The sequence below is a fragment of the Mirounga angustirostris genome, unplaced genomic scaffold (genome assembly GCF_029215605.1).
Source record: "Mirounga angustirostris isolate CCGP_5_RB_7025 unplaced genomic scaffold, mMirAng1.0.hap1 SCAF_9, whole genome shotgun sequence".
NCBI classification, from domain to species: Eukaryota; Metazoa; Chordata; class Mammalia; order Carnivora; family Phocidae; genus Mirounga; species Mirounga angustirostris.
Window position 1 is genome coordinate 68,550,253 of NW_026991717.1, and position 23,878 is coordinate 68,574,130.

The following is a 23,878-nucleotide window of genomic DNA, read 5'->3' on the forward strand; positions in this document are numbered from 1 at the left end:
AAAGACTAGTTAGAAGTTTGAATCTGATTTTAGAAGGTCTTAAATACCACACTAAGACTTTGAACTTAACTGGATAAGCAATAGTGAGCCAATCTCTAAGTAATCTATAACATGGCTTGAATATAGGCAAGATCTAAGGGTCTAAATTAGAATGAGAGCAGCAGAGTGTTAAGGAACAAGTGTACGTGAGGGAACTTAACTGGATAAGCAATAGTGAGCCAATCTCTAAGTAATCTATAACATGGCTTGAATATAGGCAAGATCTAAGGGTCTAAATTAGAATGAGAGCAGCAGAGTGTTAAGGAACAAGTGTATGTGAGGGACCATGCAGCTAAAATGATCATAACTTGGCAATCCACAAGATACAGAAGCTAAGGGTGAGGTTGCCAAGATGGCTGAGATTTTTTTAGCCTGGACTTTCACTCTTAGGAGAACAGTGGAAACTTAAATATATAGGGCAGTCCCAAAAAAAGACTGTTGTGTGCTATGTTTATATTGGGTGGGGGAAAAGTCAGAAGGAGACAGGTAGACAGGTCTTTTCAACCTTGGGATTATAAGAATTTTTGATGCTCTGGCTTCAGAAATTTTAAATTTTAAGATGCTGGAAACAGTTCCCGGGGTAGATTTTTCCAGCAAAAATGAGAACTCTTCCTGGACTGGAACTCAGGGAAACATTTGAATCCAAACAAATAGCTCTGAAAAGCCTTTACATAGAGATAGCAATCAATGAAATCTTCAAGAGACAACACATGGAAAGTCAGGAAACTAAAGGCTACCTTTCACAGGGTTCCATTTGGGGGGTGCTGTGGAGGCAGGGATGAGGGGGAAGCAGAGAAGACAGAGAAGCACACTCAAAAGAGAATTCAGTATCCTAGACGTCAAGGGAGGAGATCCGAGAAGGATTTCAACACTGACGCTCCATCTAGAATCCAAGCCAATGAAGACCAAGAGGGGACCAACAGCACGGGATAACTGCTTCCTCTGCGGTCTTAGCTGTTTCTGTACAGAGGTAACAAAAGGCAAGTGGTAGGAGGATTGGCTACATGTGACTAATGTTTGAGAACTTTGCCAGTGAAAAGAGGGATGGAAGCTCAAAGAAGCAGTATCATCAAGAGAAAGGATTTTGAAGTAAAAGATAGCTGAAATTATTATGAGAAATGGGGGAAGACAACAGCCAAAAAGAGAACAAGGAACAGGGAAAGGTGCAGAAGAGGTGTTAGAAGAGGACATCAAAGAGATCAGGTGGCAAAATATTGGGTGCTTTAGTTTCTTTTCATAGGCATGGGGACCAAAGTTAAAGCAAAGAAATAAAGGTGTTAATAGTCTAGAGACAGAGGAACTCATTCTTTTTTATTTTCTTCTTATCTTAAAAGAAATGCACCTCCCCTTTTCCCCAAAGCTAATTCAACCTCCTGGGTCTCTTTCACCCTTTTCTGTGTTCTCCAGGAACATTTTTTTAATTTGCTCCTTGCTGGCTGGCTCTTCCCTATACCTACTCAGGTCTCCTGTTGGAACTGCAGGACTACTCAGGCTGGTTCTGTGCATAATCTATGCCTAGTGCATATCCATTCTTCTTGCTGCATAGCAACTTCACAAACATTAGCCTATGTAATCTGAACAGCCCTGTGGTGACGGTGGGATCCCCATTTTATGGACTGTCCCAAACCATAATCATAGGAGGCGTCTGCTAGGACTCAAGGCTGGATCTTCTGGCTGTCAAGGCTCATGTTCTTTCTCCTATGCAGAGTCGTCTCCAGATATGTGTCAAGATGCCGGCAGTAGACTCCGTTTCTGTCTAAACATTACAAAGTACCTGGCTTGCTGTCAGAGACCAAACTCTAAATGGCTGAAATAGCTTGATAGATTGTGTGAAAACTTTATGGTCCTTCCGTCAGACACCATAATTTACTATCACATAATACACAGAAGACTCAAAAGAAACCATCCCACAAGGGCAAACAAAATGGAGGTGGTGGCCCTTTGACACTCTAAGGCCAGAGGCATTATATGAATCCAATAAGAAAGCTGCTTCTACGAGCGAGAGAACAACCTCTTGATCTTGCAAAATGTTTTTGGACACCTAAAGGCTCTTTTATTACTGAGGCTGATTAAAATGAAAAGCTTAAATGACTAAAATGTTCTTTTTGATGAGTTTTTGCCATGAACCCTGGACCCTGTAGTCCAGTGGGATTGGAGCCCTTTGATCCTGGGCACTCACATAAATTCAGAGTCATAAAACAACATTGGATTTGATTTTACTAGTGTGGCTGATGTTGCCAGATTTGTAATGCAATCTTGTTTTCTCCCCTCCTCATTTTTGGGCCCATCCACCATTATTTTATAGCCAGAGGAAAGGAGTTTCCATTTGTTTTTGGCAATCAAGCTTCAAGACTGAGCCACTACTCTAGAATGCTGGAATCCCAGAGAAAAATAATGATACTGTATTATATTCATCAACATGAGATGAATCACTGTTATTTTATGTGCTGAAAGTAAAATATCAAAAAGAAAACCCCTTTTCTGGATGAAAATACAGATTTTCACTACTTAAAAGAGTTTTAAGATGATGTGGCTGAGAACTATACTGCAAGTCTGAAGTAGGAAAAATATCAGATTTAGTGTTCATAAATCTCTAGCAAGACTAATTGAAAATTAATTTTTTAAAAGATCAAAAGACCCCCCAGGTTATTTATTAATGAGTGGCAGACCCTATCTTAGTTTTCAAACTTCATTTACCTAAAACAAAAACAAAAACAAAAAACCTGCTATCTGTGGGAGAAGTAAAGGAGATATTCAACAAGACATTTAACAAAAAACACACCATAAATATAACTTAGATATTTAATTCACTTCCTTTCCCAATCTTCTAATCCTTTTCCTATGTATCTGTACCACAATATTCCTATAACTTCCAATTCCAGAAATGAAAGTTTTACTGTAAAAGGTCTATAAGGGAAGAAAAGCACAAATACTTTTACAGAGACTTGTATTACACAGACCAAATGATCAGTAGTGGGTCACAACTATTCATTTTTTATAGAGTAAAACATCAGTTTGAGCTCACTGAGAAAGATCAATGATATACTTAGCCTGTTCACTAGACCAGGGAATACTAATTTAAGTTGGATAAACAGTTTTCAGTAATTTTTCATGACTCGCCTGAAGGCTGGGAAATTGTTCACCAGGACAATTCTGTATGTGACATGGGGCATAAGGGTCACGACAGGTCTCAGTAATTCCACTTTGAAAACAGTGACCATAGAATGCATGTGTCGCTATCCAATGGGCAGTGCCTCATGACATTTTCAGCTGAGTTTCTTTTTTTCTTTTTACATTTTTAAATTTTTTATTATTTTTTTAAAAGATTTTATTTATTTATTTGACAGAGGGAGAGAGACAGTGAGAGAGGGAACACAAGCAGGGGGAGCGGGAGAGGGAGAAGCAGGCTTCCTGCCGAGCAGGAAGCCCCATGCGGGGCTCGATCCCAACCCTGGGACCACGACCTGAGCCTAAGGCAGACGCTTAACGACGGAGCCACCCAGGCACCCCTCAGCTGAGTTTCTCAATCCCTGCCTGAGGCTCCAGTGAACATTTCAGAGGATGGTCCAGCCAGAGGAATAGAATTCCAACACACATTCACCTCCTTGCTTGTGTGAATATATTAGATGAAGCATAAATGAATTTGCCATTTTATAAGTCAAAATAGGCCAAATATCAACAATTTCCTATGGTTCAACTTATAACCTCATCCAAATTTGAAAAGAAATTATTCTGTTTTATCAATTAATACTTTAAATTACATGCATTGTTTCTTTGCAGCAGATATGACTCATGCCATATGTTTAATATTATTATTAATAAACAGAACTGTATTAAGCAGATACCCACAGCAGCTTCCGGAGTACAAGAAACTGTCACTTATTTGTAGAGAAGAGTAATTGTCTTGGTGTTGTGCATATATTCAGTCATGATGAGGGGAGGGTATGCAGATACCAAGAAAGAGCGCTCTCATTTCATGCTTGAAGACATAGCATTATTGTCAGCACCCTCTGCCTCCCTACGATTTACTAATTTAAAAAATATTGATTGTGTACTTACAATGTTCCAGTAGTGGTCTAGGTACCCAAGGGAGAATCAAGCTGTGCAAACATGTACAGGGAAGCAACAATGGTGATTTCAGGAACTCCAGCTTTAGCAGAAGCAACCATCAGCGCTGGAGAAGGTCCACACTTCCTGTCGGAGAGAGCGAATTCTCTCTCCGCCCCTAACTTAGGCCAAGCCAGTATCACCTCCTACCTGCAGGCCGGCAACACTTGCCAGTTGTCCTCCCCACTTCCACTCTGGCTCCCCTACATCTACCCTCTACAACAGCCTAGGGGGGAGGGCGTCTCTTGAAAAGGCAAATCTTTTCATGTTTCACACTTCTCTGCTCCGAACCAGTAGGTTCTCACTGTTCTGAGGATGAAATTGCAAAACCTTAAGGACGAACAAGGCCCTTCCCGATTATGGCCTCTCTTGCCCTCCTCCGTGGCAGTGCTTTTCAAACCCTGGTCCATGATCCAGCAATGGGATAGAAATCAATTTATGCTTTACCACCAGCACTTTTTTTTTTTTAAATACAAGTGTTAAATATATCAGAATACATTCACATTAAATCAGTTCTGTTTAAGAGAACTCTTATTTCTCACACATGCAAAAACACGTAATCTGGGTTTCGATGGAAAATGTATTGCTTATTCTAAGATACAGTTTAAAACGCTTGAAAACCACTACTCCAGATCTTCATCCCCAACCTTTCTCCTCTGTCCCATCACACTGGCCCTCCCCAGAGTCCTTCAAACCAGCCAAGCTCCTCTTCACCCTTCAGGCCTCTGCTTAAGTGGCACTTGCTAAAAGAATCCTTCCCTGACCTCAAATCTAAACTGTATCCTATCATAGCATCCTATACTATATTCCTCTCCACAGCAATATTATACTTCCTGAGGGATTATTTTTTATCAATATCTGTCTCTCTGACTGGACTACAAGCTCCCAGAGAGTAGGAACCATGTCTATTCTATTCCATCCAGCATCCAGCACAGCACCTGACGCCCAGTAGGCTCTTAATACTTAGTGATGATAGAGAGAAGTCTAATATCCTCTTAATGATTCCAGCTGATGAAACAGAGATGACCAATTTCATAAGGCACTGCTTTCTGGTGGCTCTTTTTCTTTTCTCAGATAGAATGTACATGCCTATATATAGCCATAAATACATCACGTATTACTTCTGTAAGTACACTGAGCCTTATGCCTCTGAGTGCAGATATATGACTGTATGCATATATCTGTGCGTGTTCTGGGAACGAAACTAAGAGCGGTTTGATTCCTCATGTATTTAAAGCAAAGTTCTGAACTGGAAATCTGCTTCAATACAAAGAAAATCTACTTGAAGCTTATTAAGAGAAAAAAGGGTCAAGCTGACCTCCAGTGGTAAGATTAGGGAATGGATTCTAAAATAACTGTAAAACACTCAAGTTATCTGTCACAAACCCATATATCTACGTGATATACCTTTCTTTATATGTATTATATGTATTTGCAACAAAGAGGGGTCATACCATACAAAATACTAGAACAAAATATGCAAAAGTGTATTACAGAAACACAGCAGCTTTTAGAGACGGGAAAAACAACTGCCACTCATTTATGGCAATCAGAAAATCTGAGACTTGATAATTCTCTTAGTTGACATGTAAGATCTGAAATTCTCAAATTCCATTAAAAGTAGATAATATTAAAAAAAAAGCAGATGCTAACACTCATATAGTCTTTCCCTTCATTAGTCTCTAGGTAAACACTAGTACTTATTTTAAGCTGTCTGTTGTTATTTGACCTTTATGGCATATATTCTATTTTTCTAACTAGATAGTAAATCCTCTGAGTAAAGAATTTATGTGAGGGTTAAATAAAATAATCCAAAGGATGCGCTAAGGAGAGTGTCTGGCATATACTAATACAGTAATATAGCAAATGTTAGCTGTTATTGTTATAATTATTAAATGATGTTTTATCTCTAGCACATCTTTTTTTTTTAAAGATTTTATTTATTTATTTGAGAAAGAGAATGAGAGAGAGAGAGAGCTTGAGAGGGGGAGGGTCAGAGGGAGAAGCAGACTCCCCGCTGAGCAGGGAGCCCGATGCGGGACTCGATCCAGGGACTCCAGGATCATGACCTGAGCCGAAGGCAGTCGCTTAACCAACTGAGCCACCCAGGCGCTCCACCTCTAGCACATCTCTTATGTTTGACAGGTACTCAATTGGTATTTGATTATAAAAAGCAGAATTACAGTAGTTCAAAAAAAAAAGGCAGAATTACATATATGAAATTCTATTTTAGCAAGTACTTATCTTTAAAGCAAAAACAATTTTGAAATGCAACATCTTACTTAGGTCTCCCCCCCCAATCTATGCTGTCACTCGTGGTGTTCAAATATTTCTTTCACAAAAGCACAGCAGCATCAATACTTCCATTAAGGGGAGGTCATGGAAATGAGAGCATCATACTTTTATGACAGAAATATTAAAAGCAATGCTTTTTGGAACATTGGGTTTAACATTAATTTCAGAATGTTTTTATTTTATATAGGTACAGGGTTTATATCATAAGAGCTTTACCACCAAAAACTAAACTTCAACAGCCACTGACTTAAACTAAGCATGCTGGTCATCAGGAGAGATACAGTAATTACCATTTATTGGCCATCTACTGCATGCCATTGTACTTGCAATCCCATACCTAATTACCACAGTACTTGCACTCAGCATATACATTAACCAAGTTACAATATCATCACAACCTCTTTCTAATGAGAAACTGAAGCTCCTAAGGGCTTAAGTAATTTGTTCAAGACAACACATGTAGTATATAGTGAAGCTAAGATTAGAACTCAAGGAAGGTTCCACATCTGGATTTTTATCCAGCTCTCTTGCCTGGAATTAAGTTGCATATCATCCAACAAATGGTTAGTTGACTTCACCATACAGATTCTTTTTCAGCAGGTTCTGCTCCTAAGGCCCACCACTCTTAAGGACTGATATTCTACCCAAGGATAGATCAAAGGTAAGGGTCAGACCAGAAACAAGGTCCTTTCATGAATACTCTCTGGCAAGGACTTTTGAGGTGTAAGAATTTTCAGAGGTAGTTCAGGTGGAGGTTAGGAGTGTGCCATCTCATAGAATTGGTGTAGTAACACAACTAATTCTCATATATAAAGACTGGCACATAGTAAATGCTCAATAAACACTAGCTATTATTATTATTGTTCTTCCTTTACTAGGACACAGAGCAAACTAGAATAACTTGGAGTGAAAAGGTCAGAATATACACATGCATATATGTGCACACACACAAACATGCAATAAATTCACATTATGGATTCCAAAGCCCACATGAGGCTGGACTTGTTAGAAGAGGCAACAGGTACCATGTATCACACATGGGCACATCCTACAAATAGGTGACAACATAGAGAATAGCCACATCGTTCCATGTGCTTAAGGGATCAGTAATGCTGGGTTTCAGAAGCTGTGTTGGGGAAGATAAAGTTTGAGAATAGCTAAGGAAACCCTGCAGAAATCAATGAAGTAACTAGCTGGCAGAATGCCTAGAAGTTTTGCCCCCATATTTTCTGACTTGGTGGTCTTGACAAATTGATTTGAGACTCAAGTTTCAAATCTCTATGATGAATATAGACAATTATCAAGAATATGGTGAGAAATATCAGAGTCTCCTCTTCAAACTGGGCTCAGAACCAGCTGTGAGCAATGAAGTTGAAGAGGACAATTTTCTACCTGCTCCTTCCTTCTGTACTTTGGTGGGAAGAACAGCAGAACAGTTTGGGACTTCTGAAACCAGTGAGATAAGAGGACTCTTCCCCAACACCACAGAAATGTCCCCATTATTTTTTTTTTTGTTTTTTTTGTTTTGAACCATATGAAGAGCTTGTATAGGATAAGAATAAGGGGTGATCTGCAGAAGTCTCTGCCACAGGATGAGAGGAAGGAAAATGAAAATTAAAAAAACCATTATACTAAAGAAAATGAATCAAATCAGTTGACAAGTTGACTGTGGAGAGGAGCCAATTTGGAAATCAGACACACCTAGTCAGTAAATCTTGCCATCACAGTAACCAGCTGTGAAAACTCAGGACAGGACCTTGCTTCTCCTGAGTCTCAATTGATTAGAAATTATGTATATGAATCACTGAGCCAGTTGACAAGTTGACTGTGGAAAGGAGCCGATTTGGAAATCAGACACACCTAGTCAGTAAATCTTGCCATCACAGTAACCAGCTGTGAAAACTCAGGACAGGACCTTACTTCTCCTGAGTCTCAATTGATTAGAAATTATGTATATGAATCACTGAGCACAGTACCTGGCATAGAGTTAGTACTTCGTATTCAGTAACTGATGGTAATCATCTCCAATCAAGTCAGAAAGCAAAGGGTACTCAGCATTCAAACTCTACAATCACACAGAATTTCTTCCCATCCCTTCCTAAAATGTCCTAGACCATACCCAATATTTTGCACTAAGAGCTTATTTTTCATGTACCTTCCAACACTGCTGCCCTCTCTATTCCATCAGTAGCCCTTTCAGGAAAAGACAGGATGCAGGAAGAAAGGGGATGAGGAAGGAAGGAAAAATAAAAGGAAAAGAAATATAAAAGTCCACCAAGATCTAAGAGCTCAAGGGACTTTTGCTTGGTATTCAAGAGACCATGGAGAAAGAGGATGAGAACATTCTTACTCAGCTCTTCTATGCTCCACACCAGGATCATCAACTGATGTCTCCACACCAGGCAATCAACATAAACAAGTAAAGGAGTCCAGATTTTAGGAGGAAGGGAAGATGGCAGCAAAGCAGGAAGACCCTAGGCTCCCTTCCTCCCAGGAATGCAAACAGATAACTATCAAATCATCCTAACTACCCAGGAAATCAACCTGAAGACTGGCAGAACAAACTCCCCAACTAAAGGTAGAAAAAAGGACACATCAAAGAAAGTATGAAGTGCAGAGATGTGGCTTGAGAGAGAAAAAGACCATGGTCACTGCAGTGGGGAGGGAGCAGCAGTCATGGAGAAGAGCAAGAGATAGACTAGCACACAGGAGAGCACACATGAGAAGGCAATTCCCCATAGCAACAGGCTTGGAAAGGGAAAGGGCACAAATTTCATGAGTTCTTGCAACCAGGGGGACTTAAAGACTGGAATTTTAAAGTCAGCATGGAGAACCAGAGGCATTGGGGCTGCTCTTGGAGAAAAGGCAGGCAAATAACCCACTAACTTACAGCATGCAAAGAGTGATCTGAAGAATGCCTGGGCACAGTGGGGAGGTTAGTTGCTCATCTTGGAGCATGTCCCAGACAGGCAGCATTCACAGAGAGACCCCTCAAGGAACAAAGGAAATGGCAGATGTCATTTCCCTCCCCCATCCCTTAGCAGGGCCACCTCTGGGAACCAGTGCAGCCCCAACACTTGCTACCTAACTTGCTCACACCAAGGCCCATGCCCTGCACTCTGGTGAAACTGCCCCTTCCAGTCATGCTTGCCTCAGTCCAAGCAAGAGAAGTCCCTTCCCCCAGAAGACAGCCCCAATCCCTGCTTTTACAGTGTCTCCCAATGTGGGAGTTTTACAGAGCCTTGATTCTGGTGGCAGTGGCGACAGGTCTCATTTCACAAACAGACCAGAGCACACCTAGATAAAATATGTCACATTCAGGTCAGGGACCAAACAGTGCCCACGACAGGCAAAGAGAGCCTCTGCATATGACTGGCCTGAAGGATAAAGTGGCCAGGACACAACAGCAGGGCACACATTGAAGACACTCCCAGAAGTGCCAGGCCTTGGGGAACAGGGGACACTACATGGCAGGGCACTATAGGACCTCTTCTTCATAAGGCCATTAACCTCAAGAACAGGAGACATAGCTGACTTTCCTAAAACACAGAAACAGGCACACTGACTTAGACTAAATGAGAAGACAGAGAAATTTATCCCAAATGAAAGAACAGGACAAGGCCAGGGCCAGAGATCTAAGCAAAACAAATATAAGTAATATGCCTAATGGAGTATTTAAAGTAATGATCATAAAGATTCTCACTGGACTTAAGAGTGGAAGACATTTGTGAGACCCTTAACACAGAGATAAGGAATAACATAGCAGAGATAAAGGGCTCAATAAATGAAATGAGAAACATGCTTGATGGGAGGAATAGCAGGCTGGAAGAAGCAGAGGAACAAATTAATGACCCAGAAGAAAGAGTAATGGAAAGTAATGAAGCTGAACAAAAGAAAGAAAAAGAATTATGCATAATGAGAACAGACTTAGGGAACTCAGTGGCTCCATCAAACATAATAACATTCATATTTTAAGAGTCCCAGAAAAAGAAGAGAGAGAAAAGGGGGAAGAAAACTTATTTGAAGAAATAGTAGCTGAAAACTTCCCTATTCTGGGGAAGGAAAACAAATATCCATATCCAGAAGGCAGAAAACACCCAACAATATCAACAAAAGCAGATATGGACCAAGACATATTGTAATTAAACTGGCAAAATATAGTGATAAAGAAAAAATTTTTAAAAAGCAGCAAAACAAAAGAAGGCAGTAACATGAAGGGAAACCCCATAAGGCAAGCAGGAGATTTTTCAACAGAAACTTTACAAATCAGAAGGGATTGGCATGATGTATTCAAAGTGCTGATTGTGAAAAATCTGTAGCCAAGAATACTCTAACATTCAGAATAGAAGGAGAGTTAAAGAGTTTCCTAGACAAACAAGAACTGAAGGAATTCATGACCAAAAACCAGCCCTGCAAGAAATATTAAAGGGGACTCTTTGCATGGAAAAGAGAGACCAAAAATGACAGTATGGAGGTAGGAAACACAAAAGCTGTAACAATGAATATTTCTTTTTCTTTCCTTTTTTAAAAAAAGATTTATTTATTTATTTATTTGAGAGAGAGAGAGCACAAGCAGGGAGAGTGGCAGGCAGAGGGAGAGGGAGAAGCAGGCTCCCCGCTGAGCAGGGAGCCCAATGTGGGGCTCAATCCCAAGACCCTGGTATCATGACCTGAGCCGAAGTTTCAGTCATGATATTCAGCTTAACCAACTGAGCCACCCAGGTGCCCTTACAATGAATATTTCTGTAAAATATCAGTCAAGAACTCACAGAATAAAATGATGTAAAATATGACAACATTTACCTGAAACATGGGGAGGAGAGGACAAAAGAATGGGTTCAAACTTAAATGACCATCAACTTAATACAGACTGCTTTATGCAAAAGAGGTTATAAACAAACCCAAAGGTAATCATATATCAAAAGCCACTAATAAATATGCAACGATAAAGAGAAAGAAATCCAAATGTCACTAAAGAAATAAAGACAAGAGGGGCGCCTGGGTGGCTCAGTCATTAAGCGTCTGCCTTCGGCTCAGGTCATGATCCCAGCGTCCTGGGATCGAGTCCCATGTCGGGCTCCCTGCTCTGTGGGAAGCCTGCTTCTCCCTCTCCCACTCCCCCTGCTTGTGTTCCCTCTCTTGCTGTGTCTCTCTCTGTCAAATAAATAAATAAAATCTTAAAAAAAAAAAGAAAGAAAGAAAGACAAGAAAGGATCAGAGAAAATCTTCAGAAACAACCACAAAATAATATGACAATAAATATATATCAATTATTACTTTCAATGTAAATGGACTAATTGTTCCAGTCAAAAGACACAGGGTACCAGAATGGATAAAAAACCAAGACCCATCTATATACTGCCTACAAGAGACTCATTTTAGACTTAAGACACCTGCAGACTGAAAGTTAGGGGATGAAGAAATATCTATCGTGCAAATGGATGTCAAAAGAAAGCCAGAGTAGCAATACTTATATTGGACAAAATAGACTTTATTTTATTTTTTAAAGACTGTATTCAATTTATTTGAGAGAGACTGTGTGCACAAGAGAGCAGGAGCAGGGGACAGAGGGAGAGGGAGAAGCAGGCTCCCCACTGAGCAGGGATCCTGACTTGGGGCTCGATCCCAGGACCCTGGGATCATGACCTGAACCAAAGGCAGACACTTAACCAGGCACACCTGAACAAAACTGACTTTAAAACAAAGACTGTAACAAGAGACAAAGAAGGGCACTATGTAATCATATGGGGGACAATCCAATACTAGCAATTGTTAATATTTATGCACCCAACATAGGAGCACCCAAATATATAAAACAGTTAATAACAAACATAAAGGTAATAATCAATAATAATACAATAGTAACGGGACTTTAACACCCCACTTACATCAATGGGCAGATCATCTAAACAGAAAATCAACAAGAAAACAACGGCTTTGAATGACACATTGGACTAGATGGATTTAACAGATATATTCAGAACATTCCATTCTAAAACATCAGAATACACATTCAAATGCACATAGAACATTCTCCAGAATAGATCTCATATTAAGCCACAAAACAACCCTCAACAAATTTAAGAAGATCAAAGTCATATCATGCATCTTTTCTGACCAAAATGCTGTGAAACTAGAAGTCAACCACAAGAAAAAATCTGCAAAGAGGATTATGGAGGTTAAATAACATGCTACTAAATGATGAATGGGCCAGCTAGGCAATAAAAGAAGAAATAAAAAAGTACATGGAAACAAATGAAAATGAAAACACAATGGTCTAAAACCTCTGGGATGCAGCAAAAGCAGTTCAAAGAAGGAAGTTCATATCAATACGGGCCTACCTCAAGAAGCAAGAAAAATCTCAAACAATCCAACCTTATACCTAAAGGAGCTGAAAAAATGACAACAAACAAAAGCTAAAGCCAGCAGAAGGAAAGAAATAATAAAGATTAGCACAGAAATAAATGCTATAGTAACTGAAAAAACAATAGAACAGATCAATGAAACCAGAGGCTGGTTCTTTGAAAAAAAAAAAAAAACACAAAAAACAAAAAAACAATAAAATTGATAAACTTCTACTTATCAAGAAAAAAAGAGAAAGGACTCAAATAAAATCACAAATGAGAGGAGAAATAACAACCAACACCAGAGAAATACAAATAATTATAATATTACGAAAAGCTATACCCCAACAAATTGGACAATCTAGAAGAAATGGATAAATTCCCGGAAACATATAACCTCCTAAAACTGAAACAGGAAGAAATAGAAAAAAAAAATTTTTTTTTTTAAGATTTTATTTATTTATTTGGGAGAGAGAATGAGAGATAGAGAGCATGAGAGGGAGGAGGGTCAGAGGGAGAAGCAGACTCCCCGCTGAGCAGGGAGCCCGATGCGGGACTCGATCCCGGGACTCCAGGATCATGACCTGAGCCGAAGGCAGTCACTTAACCAACTGAGCCACCCAGGCGCCCGAGAAATAGAAAATTTGAAAAGACCGATAACTAGCAAAGATATTGAATCAGTAATCAAAAAACTCCCAATAAACAAAAGCCCAGGACAAGATGTGGCTTTGCAAGCGAAATCTACCAAACATTTAAAGAAGAGTTAATACCTATTCTTCTCAAACTATTCAAAAATAGAAAAGGAAGGAAAACTTCCAAATTCATCTTAGGAGGCCAAAAGTACCCTGATACCAAAACCAAGTAAAGACACCACTAAAAAAGAGAACTACTGGCCAATATCCCTGATGAACACAGATGTGATATCTGTGGGCTCTGGTCCAGGAAGCCAAGAGCCTAAGAAATATCTAAACCCCAGTAAACAAGCAAATCTACTAAATTCATAACATTGTATTCTATACCCACAATGAAACAATGAATTAAAATACTTCTCAACATTTAAAATTTTGTCTTCTTTTTTGACATCTCAGTAATGAATTATACTAATATCAGCACGTAGGGGAATACCATGAGGGTTTAATGAAATCATCATATTTCATAATTGTGAAGGTTTTGTTTATCCCTCTACAAATGACTCCCTTTCCCTCACAGTATTCTCAAGGAACTAATAGATTTAAATGTATTGTGTTGATAACAAAGAACATAACAAATGGAAACAGCTCAGGATTTATGTATCTTTTTTTTTTTTTTTTTTTAGGATTTATGTATCTTTATAAGTTTAGCTGTATCAGCTCAAGTGTAGTTTGTAATCAATTTTGTGTCAACAGCATGTGTAAACTATTAGAAATGGACCTGTGGGGTGGGCTGGAGAGAGAAAAGGAAGTCTACAAGTTTTGTTTAACGGAGGCCAACATACCATTTGGTTCTCTTGAGGACAACAAGGTACAATGTAAGTCAATTTCTAGTTTGGCCTCTGTCCCTGGATCATTTCACAGTGGGAGTTACCATATTAGAAATGTGACTGCATTGCACAACGAGCAGGGGCCTGCCAGAGGCCATTGCTCAGTCAAGTTTCCCCTCAGTTAGGGGCTATGCACGTGATGAATGGGGTTAATGAGAAAGTTTCCCGTAAAGGAAATGTCACTGTTGGCTAGTTCTTTCTTCTGTCCTACAATGCAAAGAACATTAGGTAAAAAGAGATAAAACAATCTGTCATTTCCATGGCACCTACTTCCAAACTGATGAAAGTGCTGGTCAAAAACAACATTCTTAAATCATCCAGAGCTCCTCAAAAGCCAGAAGGAGGGCACGCACTTCCCCCCAACTCGCCCTGACTTTCAAAATTGAAGAAGCAGAGAGCCAAAGAAGTCCTAGCCATCCCATGCTCGTGCTTTCCTCCTGTCATAAAGAAGAGCAGGCCCTCCTGTAGAAGTTTCATTTATCATTCTAGGAGTTGCAGCCTTCACTGAGTTAGGCATCTGAAAAAGCACCAGGATGCTAGCATGCAGAGTATTACTGAAACATGAACACACTGCTCACAAAGACAAGCAGAGTGGAGAAGAGAGCCCATGTTAGAGGAACCTCCCAAAGAAACTAAAAGAATAAAAGGGCATGTGTAAAGAATGGGGATTTAGAGATTCTGAGTTAGATAACCCCAAGTCTGAAAGGACAACATGATGGATAAACTGAACTTTTTTTTTTTCAAGCATGGTGGGTCCAATAATAAAATTCAAAGGCACTGTTAGAATTTATATGGCCTGGTCCCTCATTTTAGATATTAGGAAACTGAACTGAAAGCACTCACATTGTTCATCGCCCCAAACCCAAGACCACAATCCAGACCTTCTGATTCTGGATCCAATGTTCTTTCCAGTAATGCAACACCGATTAATGTAAAGGGTCAGATAGGTCTAGGTGGATTCAAATTCAGGTTCTCCCACTGACTAGTCCAGGAAGAGACTGTCTTTTCTGACAGTCAGTCTCTGGGAAACTCATGTTTTATCATCTATAAAATGGTAACAAATCTATTACTTAGCTTATATTTCTACATTTATGCTTTATAATACTAATGTTAAATACCTAGAACAAAGGTTGGCACATTGTAGGGATTTGATTAAATTTAGGTACTATTATTTTTCGATCACAGGTGGTTATTTAAGAAATGTTTGTGCATCATCTATGTGGCCAAGCACTTTGCTAGGTACTTGCAAAGAGAGGGAAAAAAAAAAATCATTGCTCTCTCCAAGGTGCCTACAATCAGCAGATTCATAAACAGGACTTTAGGACAGTATGAAAAGAGTAGTGAAACCATTCGAAGAATTTAACTTGAACTTAAGGAAGTGGATTATACATTGAGATAAGATTATATGAATCACAAAAACAGACACATAGATGAATGGAACAGAATAGAGAGCCCAGAAATGGACCCTCAACTCTATGGTCAACTAATCTTCGACAAAGCAGGAAAGAATGTCCAATGGAAAAAAGACAGTCTCTTCAACAAATGGTGTTGGGAAAAATGGACAGCCACATGCAGAAGAAGGAAACTGGGCCATTTCCTTACACCACACACAAAAATAGACTCAAAATGGTTGAAAGACCTCAATGTGAGACAGGAGTCCATCAAAATCCTAAAGGAGACAAAGGCAGCAACCTCTTCAACCTCAGCCGCAGCAACTTCTTCTTAGAAACATCGCCAAAGGCAAGGGAAGTAAAGGCAAAAATGAACTATTGGGACTTCATCAAGATAAAAAGCTTTTGCACAGCAAAAGAAACAGTCGACAAAACCAAAAGACAACCGACAGAATGGGAGCAGATATTTGTAAATGACATATCAGATAAAGGGCTAGTATCCAAAATCTATAAAGAACTTCTTAAACTCAACACCCAAATAACAAATGATCCAATCAAGAAATGGGCAGAAGACATGAACAGACATTTTTCCAAAGAAGACATCCAAATGGCCAACAGACACATGAAAAAGTGCTCCACATCGCTCGGCATCAGGGAAATCCAAATCAAAACTCAATGAGATACCACCTCACACCAGTCAGAATGGCTAAAATTAACAAGTCAGGAAATGACAGATGTTGGCGGGGATGCGGAGAAAGGGGAACCCTCCTACACTGTTGGTGGGAATGCAGGCTGGTGCGGCCACTCTGGAAAACAGTATGGAGGTTCCTCAAAAAGTTGAAAATAGAGCTACCATATGATCCAGCAATTGCACTACTGGGTATTTACCCCAAAGATACAAAAGTAGGGATCTGAAAGGGTACGTGCACCCCGGTGTTTATAGCAGCAATGTCCACAATAGCCAAACTGTGGAAAGAGCCAAGATGTCCATCGACAGATGAATGGATAAAGAAGGTATATATATATACAATGGAATATTATGCAGCCATCAAAAGGAATGAAATCTTGCCATTTGCAACAACGTGGATGGAACTGGAAGGTATTATGCTGAGCAAAATAAGTCAAACAGAGAAAGACATGTATCATATGACCTCACTGATAGGAGGAATTCTTAATCTCAGGAAACAAACTGAGGGTTGCTGGAGTGGTGGGGGGTGGGAGGGATGGGGTGGCTGGGTGATAGATATCGGGGAGGGTATGTGCCATGGTGAGTGCTGTGAATTGTGTAAGTCTGTTGAATCACAGACCTGTACCTCTGAAACAAATAATACCTTATATGCTAAAAAAAAAAAAAAAAAGAAGAAGAAGAAGATAGCAGGAGGGGAAGAAAGAAGAGGGGGAAATCGGAGGGGAAGACGAACCATGAGAGACTATGGACTCTCAAAAACAAACTGAGGGTTCTGGGGGGGGGGGTTAGCCTGGTGATGGATATTAAGGAGGGCATGTTCTGCATGGAGCACTGGGTGTTATATGCAAACAATGAATTATGGAACACTACATCAAAAACTAATGATGTAGGGCGCCTGGGTGGCTCAGTTGGTTAGGCGACTGCCTTCAGCTCAGGTCATGATCCTGGAGTCCCTGGATGGAGGCCCGCATCGGGCTCCCTGCTCGGCGGGGAGTCTGCTTCTCCCTCTGACCCTCCCGCCTCTCATGTGCTCTCTCTCATTCTCTCTCTCTCAAATAAATAAATAAAATCTTTTAAAAAAAATTAAAAAAAGACAAAAACTAATGATGTAATGTATGGTGATTAACATAACATAATAAAAAATAATGAAGAAAAAAACAAAAACCTTTAAATATTTTAAATGCAAAAAAAAAGATTATATGAATCAACATAGAGCAATCTTCAAAAAAAATCTTGATCCTAGGAATCTCAGAGAAGTAACTCTTTATTTGTACCATGGGAGAATTAGTTTTATCATGTGCCTTAAAAGGGCAGGTCTGAAATACATTTCTACCCAATAGTCATGAACTTGGGCAATGGCAACCCCAGGCAAAAATTTCTCAGATAAGTAAGAACCTGTAAAGGTGAGGTATTGTCTTTTTTAAAATGAAGTCGGGGGCACCTGGGTGGCTCAGTCGTTAAGCGTCTGCCTTCGGCTCAGGTCATGATCCCAGGGTCCTGGGATCGAGCCCTGCATCGGGCTCCCTGCTCCGCGGGAAGCCTGCTTCTCCCTCTCCCACTCCCCTTGCTTCTGTTCCGTCTCTCGCTATCTCTCTCTCTCTCTCTGTCAAATAAATAAATAAAATCTTTAAAAAAATTAAAAAATAAAAATAAATAAAAATAAATAAAAATAAAAATGAAGTCAGTAACACAGAACTATCCAAAAATGAAAAATTAACCAGATGATGCTGAGTGTCACAAAGTCATCATAAACCCTCAAAGCTGAGTTTGCTAAATGAAGGGCATCCTTGGACAAAATTGAAGAATTTGCTGTGGTTATATTATAAATGACATAAAATAGCGAAGTCATAAGAAATGTTTGATCTGCCACTACTCTCCTACTGGAGATCGGAGTTAGCCAAATGCTCTGTTTATGTAGAAGGTGTCTAAACATGGATGCTGAGAATGGTTTTCATTCAAAGCATCAATAAATCTTTGTTGTTGAATAAGGGAATATGCATGTGAGTTGCTACACATTTTGAAAAGCCAGTTCTAGGACTAAGCCCTGGGGCCTTTCTATAGTGCAGCACTCCATACATACTGACTGCAGAGCATACATGAGATTACAAACTCCAGACTCCCCCCACTTACTAGCTTTGGGGCTCTGTGCTAGAAAGGTCAACTTCAAATCATTTTAGATGGTAAGGTTTCCATTTTGCTGGTGGGAAACTGAATAATTAAGTGATTTCTCTCTGAATCTATACCCCAAAGCAATAGACTGCTGGGGTGCTTGGGTGGTGCAGTCAGTTGAGCAACCAATTCTTGGTTTTGGCTCAAGTCCTGCTCTCAGTGTTAGGGGATTGAGCCCCATGTCGGGCTCCATGCTGAGCATGGAGTCTGCTTGAGATTCTCTCTCCCTCTCCTTCTGCCTCTCCTGCTCATGCTCACTCTCATTCTCTCTCAAATAAATAAAGAAATCTTTTTTTTTAAAGATTTTTATTTATTTATTCATGAGAGACAGAGAGAGAGAGAGAGGCAGAGGGAGAAGCAGGCTCCCAAGGAGCAGAGAGCCCGATGCGGGACTCAATCCCAGGACCCTGGGATCATGACCTGAGCCGAAGGCAGACGCTTAACCATCTGAGCCACCCAGGCGCCCAAATAAAGAAATCTTAAAAAAAAAAAAAAAAAATAGACAGCTGATTTAGGTTCTTTGTTTATTAAATCATGCCATTTCTTTAAAGTCTGTGAAAACAAACTAAAAAAACTAATGGTGATACACATCAATTCTTGTATATAGTGACAGAATGAATCACTTTTCCTGTGAATGTTAAGCATGAAATCCTTTTTATTCTAGAAAGGCATGCTGAAGAAGTCCTGAAATACACCTGACTTCTCCATGACATGCAAGTGGAGAAAGGAAACCTAACAGACAATGAGGGCTGCCAATAGAAATCACATATAAGGAAATGAACATCAAAATAACAGCTCTGTTACCCAGTGTCTTCTACTAGTCCTGTGACAACAGATGTAGCTGTTTCTTTGTGGAATAAAACAAGTGGAGATGGTGTTCAGTGAGCACACACAAGCACAGCTAGGCTGGGTCACCGCCTGTTTTATGAGCTCTATCTGTTCTGACTGGTTGGTGTTGCTGTCTATCTAGTTATTTTCAACTCCCAGAGAATAGGGGTTAATTAAAGCAGAAAGGGGCCAGGTAGAGGAAGTGGCCCAGAGTGGGGACAGTGGCAAACTGGAGAACACATATCCCAGTTGAAGTAGACACCTGCTTACTCAATCCCAGCTGGTTGAAGTCAAGAAAACAAGCCCACTGTTGCCAGAATTTCTAATTTTTTCTTAGAAACTCCTCCATATTTTTAAAATGTGTATTCCTAATTCAATCTTTAAAATGCTGTGTTTGCCCAAAAACACTTCTTTAGGTCAGATCAGGGATAAGAGTTGCCAGTTTCCTATTGAAGGCTGTCAGCCTGTGATTGCTGGAAATAGTTCCAAAGTACAGGTAAGTGTATGGATTGGGTACACCGCCCCCAACCTGATGGCAGGAGTGTGTCATGGCCACAGGGTTTCAGCAATTTTATACGAATCATAAATATGGTACAAAAAGAATTTAAGTTTACTAATAGCATCCAGAGAACAGATAATCCTTTCACAGACAAAAAAAACTAAAGACACAATTAGGAACACTTTTTCACCTTTATTATTGTCAATCAAATCTTGATTTAACTTCTATTTTAACTGGAGATCATGATCGCAATATACTTTCTCTCCTTCCACTTACTCTTCTCTTTTCCTTCTCCAACCTTTCCTTAGTTTGAGATATAAGATCATTGAACTTTTGTGGAGATGACACAAGATACTATATGTAATATACTTAGAACAATGCCCAGCACAAAGTAAGAACTCAAAAACAGTAATAGCCTGCTGTTACCATGAATATTATTTAGCTATCAAAGCCTCACAGGGCTGCTTTAAAACCTGGAGAAGCCAATGTTAACTTACAACTGAGCTCTTACACAAAACTTCTGCTCACAGAATCACTTCTGTGCCTACCCTCTTTAGCAATCTGTTTCTTAAATGAATCCCCATTTCACTTCCTCTGAGAAGCTGAGAATCTTTCACACACCAGAACAAAGAAGAGAGGTCTCTGTAGCGCATTTTGCAACAAAAGAGCTAAGGGCCTCCACCTCTCTTTTCCCCCTAGGAGACAGAGGTACTTTTCCAGTTTTGGTTGTTTGTTTCTTTGTGAAATGGACTCATTCCCCCTTCCAAACTGCTTAAAACAAGCTGAATTTATACATCACCTGACCTATTTAATAATCTTCTTTTGCTATTTGCAATGGCTTAACCTGTAATCCAATACAGTGTCTCAGTTATGTTAAAAAGCACATTATCACTTATTGGAAAGAAGAATATTTGATCCACAAATTCATTGAATTAGCAAGTAATGAGTTAGCACCAAACAAACACCAAGTTTTATTTAAATTTTGTTCTTATCCTCTAAGGTATGGGTCAACCCAGCCATCAGGAAACTAGAATCAGTGCTTGATTCAATATTTAGTTACCTGAAATTAAAACTCTACAACTTTCTGTCATTGGCACTGCAAGCAAAGACCAAACATTAAAGGAGGGACAATTAGATAGTGGGAGGAAGTAAATAATCCCTCAGTCTTTCTGGGATCAAGTCAGCAATTTCCAAGCACTCCCTGGGGATAGAGAATGGATGGCTCAGCACAACTCTGGCTCCTACCAGGGCCACTTCCCTAAGTGCCTTGATCTGCATGACATCATATTTCAGGGATATCCTGAGATGGATGGATACAAATACATGAATGGGAAAGTCAAACAAAACAGCTTACAGTGTGCATAGGAAAAATAGGTTTTTAAAGACTTCTTACAAAGAGTAAAATTCTAAATACTCGCTCTTGTTTCCTGCTTTTCAAATAAAACCAATATTTTCTCCAAGCATATCATTTTCCCAGTCAAAGGCACTTGCATTTCTTAAAAATAGGAATTGAATTATATTAAAAATGGAGTGCAAGTTTTCCCTCCCCAGGATAAACGCAGTGCCTGCTGGCAGGTACCAGCTGCAGATGCTGTCTAAGCAAATATGGCAACAAAAGGGGAATATTTACTTTGGCACATGAGAAAATGAGGTAGCAGTCTCAATAACCGGTTCAGTAGAATCAAAGAGATATACCTGTAGGTTTTCAATTTCTTCTTTGTGTTCCCTCTTCAAGTGTAAAATAGCAGCTTGGTATTCTGTAAGATCACAAAAGAAGCCGATTACAAAAAAGCACAAAATTATACACAAAATTCAAGTGAGCATCTCCAAGAGGCCAGAGTCCCTCCTGCAAATAAACTAAGTCAATAAATGCCACAGTTTGACATTAACCTGACAAGAGATGTTGAAAACTGGGACAAGATAGGACAAGTCGCTTAGGATAGAAGGGAAATTTCCTTCCATTTGGCAAACGCTGAATTATGAGAGGCCCCAAATTAAGCAGGGAGGATAGGGTTAAAAAAAGCATGATGAGTGTTCCAGATAAAGACTGGGTCAGGTGTTTGTCTTTAAGAAGGAGTTGGAAGCTCAGGCAGCACTGAGAACAAATACAGACGTGTTAAGAGCAGACACACAGGAAATAAAACTTTGTATGTGAGATCAGAGAACTCTATTTTTAACTGGTTAAAAAAAAAAAATCTCCATTTGAATGCAAGGCTAAGCAAGCATCCAGGGCTGATTTTAATCTTTAGATCCCTTCAGAAAGTCAAAACCATTTGTCATTTGGATGAGATAATCTAGGGTGAGTTGAGGTTGAAAGGAGGACAAAAATAAATTTCTGATCCAATTTTAGCCTGGGTCTAATAATGTTTATTCCAACAAAAAGTCCCAAGTGTACACAAGAACTCCAGCCAACAACTAAAACTACCAGCCCGCTGGCTAAGCATGAAGCGGCTCTGACAACTTTATTTCCAGCAGGACGACTAAGTATGTGGGGTCATAGAACTATACAGACTGGAGGACCACAAAGCAAAATGCTATGGAAAAACATTTTTGTGGGCTAAGTTGTTACCTTAACAATGTGTTTGGGGTTGTGAGTATGAGTACTAAAGAAGCAGTTAGATGTCATTTAAAAAATATATGAAAGGATAGGCTATTTCTTCAGGTGGATTTCAGAAATCAGGCATGAAAATTCAGGTGTCAATTCAAAAATGGATGAGGGAAATCTTTGGTAAAGCCACAACAGGACAGGAGTGTTGCTGTTATTATAAATGGTCACACCGCTGCTCTTATGGGGAATGTGTTACATTGAGCTATGAATCTGTCATCAAGTTCTGTGAACTTTACATCCAAACCATACCTTGAATCAAACCACTTCTCACCATCCCCACACTCACCAACCACCCCTATGGTCCAAGCTACCACAGTTTTCTCCTTGACCTCTGCAATAACCTAGAAAGTTTGCCTGCTTTGACTCTTAACACCACCACCATACCCATTCTTCTACAGCAGTCTGAATAATCTAGTAAAGGCCTGAACCAGATTATCTTATCCCGGGCTTTCCAATGCACTTAGAGTGAAATCCCAACTCTTACTGCAGCCCATAACACCCTTCACAACATGGCACCTACATGCCTCTCCCTGTCTTTGCCTTGTTCGTTACAGACCAGGCACTCTGGCTTTCTTGCTATTCCTTGAACTTGTCAAGTTTTTTTCTACCTCAAAATCTTTACTAATATTGGAGACAACGATATGGATTGTATTTATTGAGCATTTACTATATATGAGGCATTATTTAAGTACTTCATATGTATGGACTCATTTTTTCTCCCACAATAACCCTGTCATGTAGGTACATTATCCCCATTAATGATGAAGAAGTCAATGCATAAAGAAGTTAAGCAGCTTTCTTATTTAAGAAAGATGAATAAATTGCAGAGCTAGAAAACATATATAATTCAAGAGTGAATATATAAACAAATTGTGGTATAGCTATAGAAGGGAATACTACTCAGCAATACTAAGGAATCACTACTGATACATACTTCAACATAAATCAATCTCAAGATATTACACAGAGTGAAAAAGTCTCAGAAGTCTAATTATTGTTTAATTCCATTTATATGACATTCCGGAAAAGACAAAACCATAGGGATAAAAACAGATCACGGCAGCAGTGGCCAAGGTTGGGGGGATGCTAGTATTTGATTATGAAGGGGCCGCACACAAAGGAATTTTGGGGGTGATGTAACATTTCTCTATCCTGATTACTGTGGTGGGTACATGAATTTGCACATGAGCTAAAACTCACGGAACTGTGCACCAAAAAGTTAATTTTATACTATGTTAATTTCTTAAAAATTACATCAAATGTTTTACTTTTAAATGTTTTCCCTAGGAGACTCAGCCTAACTCAAGAACACCTGTTACTACTATTTCTATTCATTGTTTTCCTAAGGGTACTAGTGGATGCAATTGGATAAGAAAAAAGAAAACATGGGT

At 39.5% G+C, this 23,878-nt stretch overlaps 1 protein-coding gene across 2 annotated transcripts in view; it reads right to left on the reverse strand.

The window, feature by feature from the left end:
* Positions 1–23,878, reverse strand: part of FMN1 (formin 1) — a 310,736-nt gene that overhangs the window by 240,918 nt on the left and 45,940 nt on the right. For both annotated transcript variants that reach the window (XM_045900408.3, XM_064570714.1), the window contains exon 3: positions 21,575–21,636. In XM_045900408.3, coding sequence (XP_045756364.1) covers positions 21,575–21,636 — 62 coding nt within the window. The remainder of the gene's footprint in view (positions 1–21,574; positions 21,637–23,878) is intronic.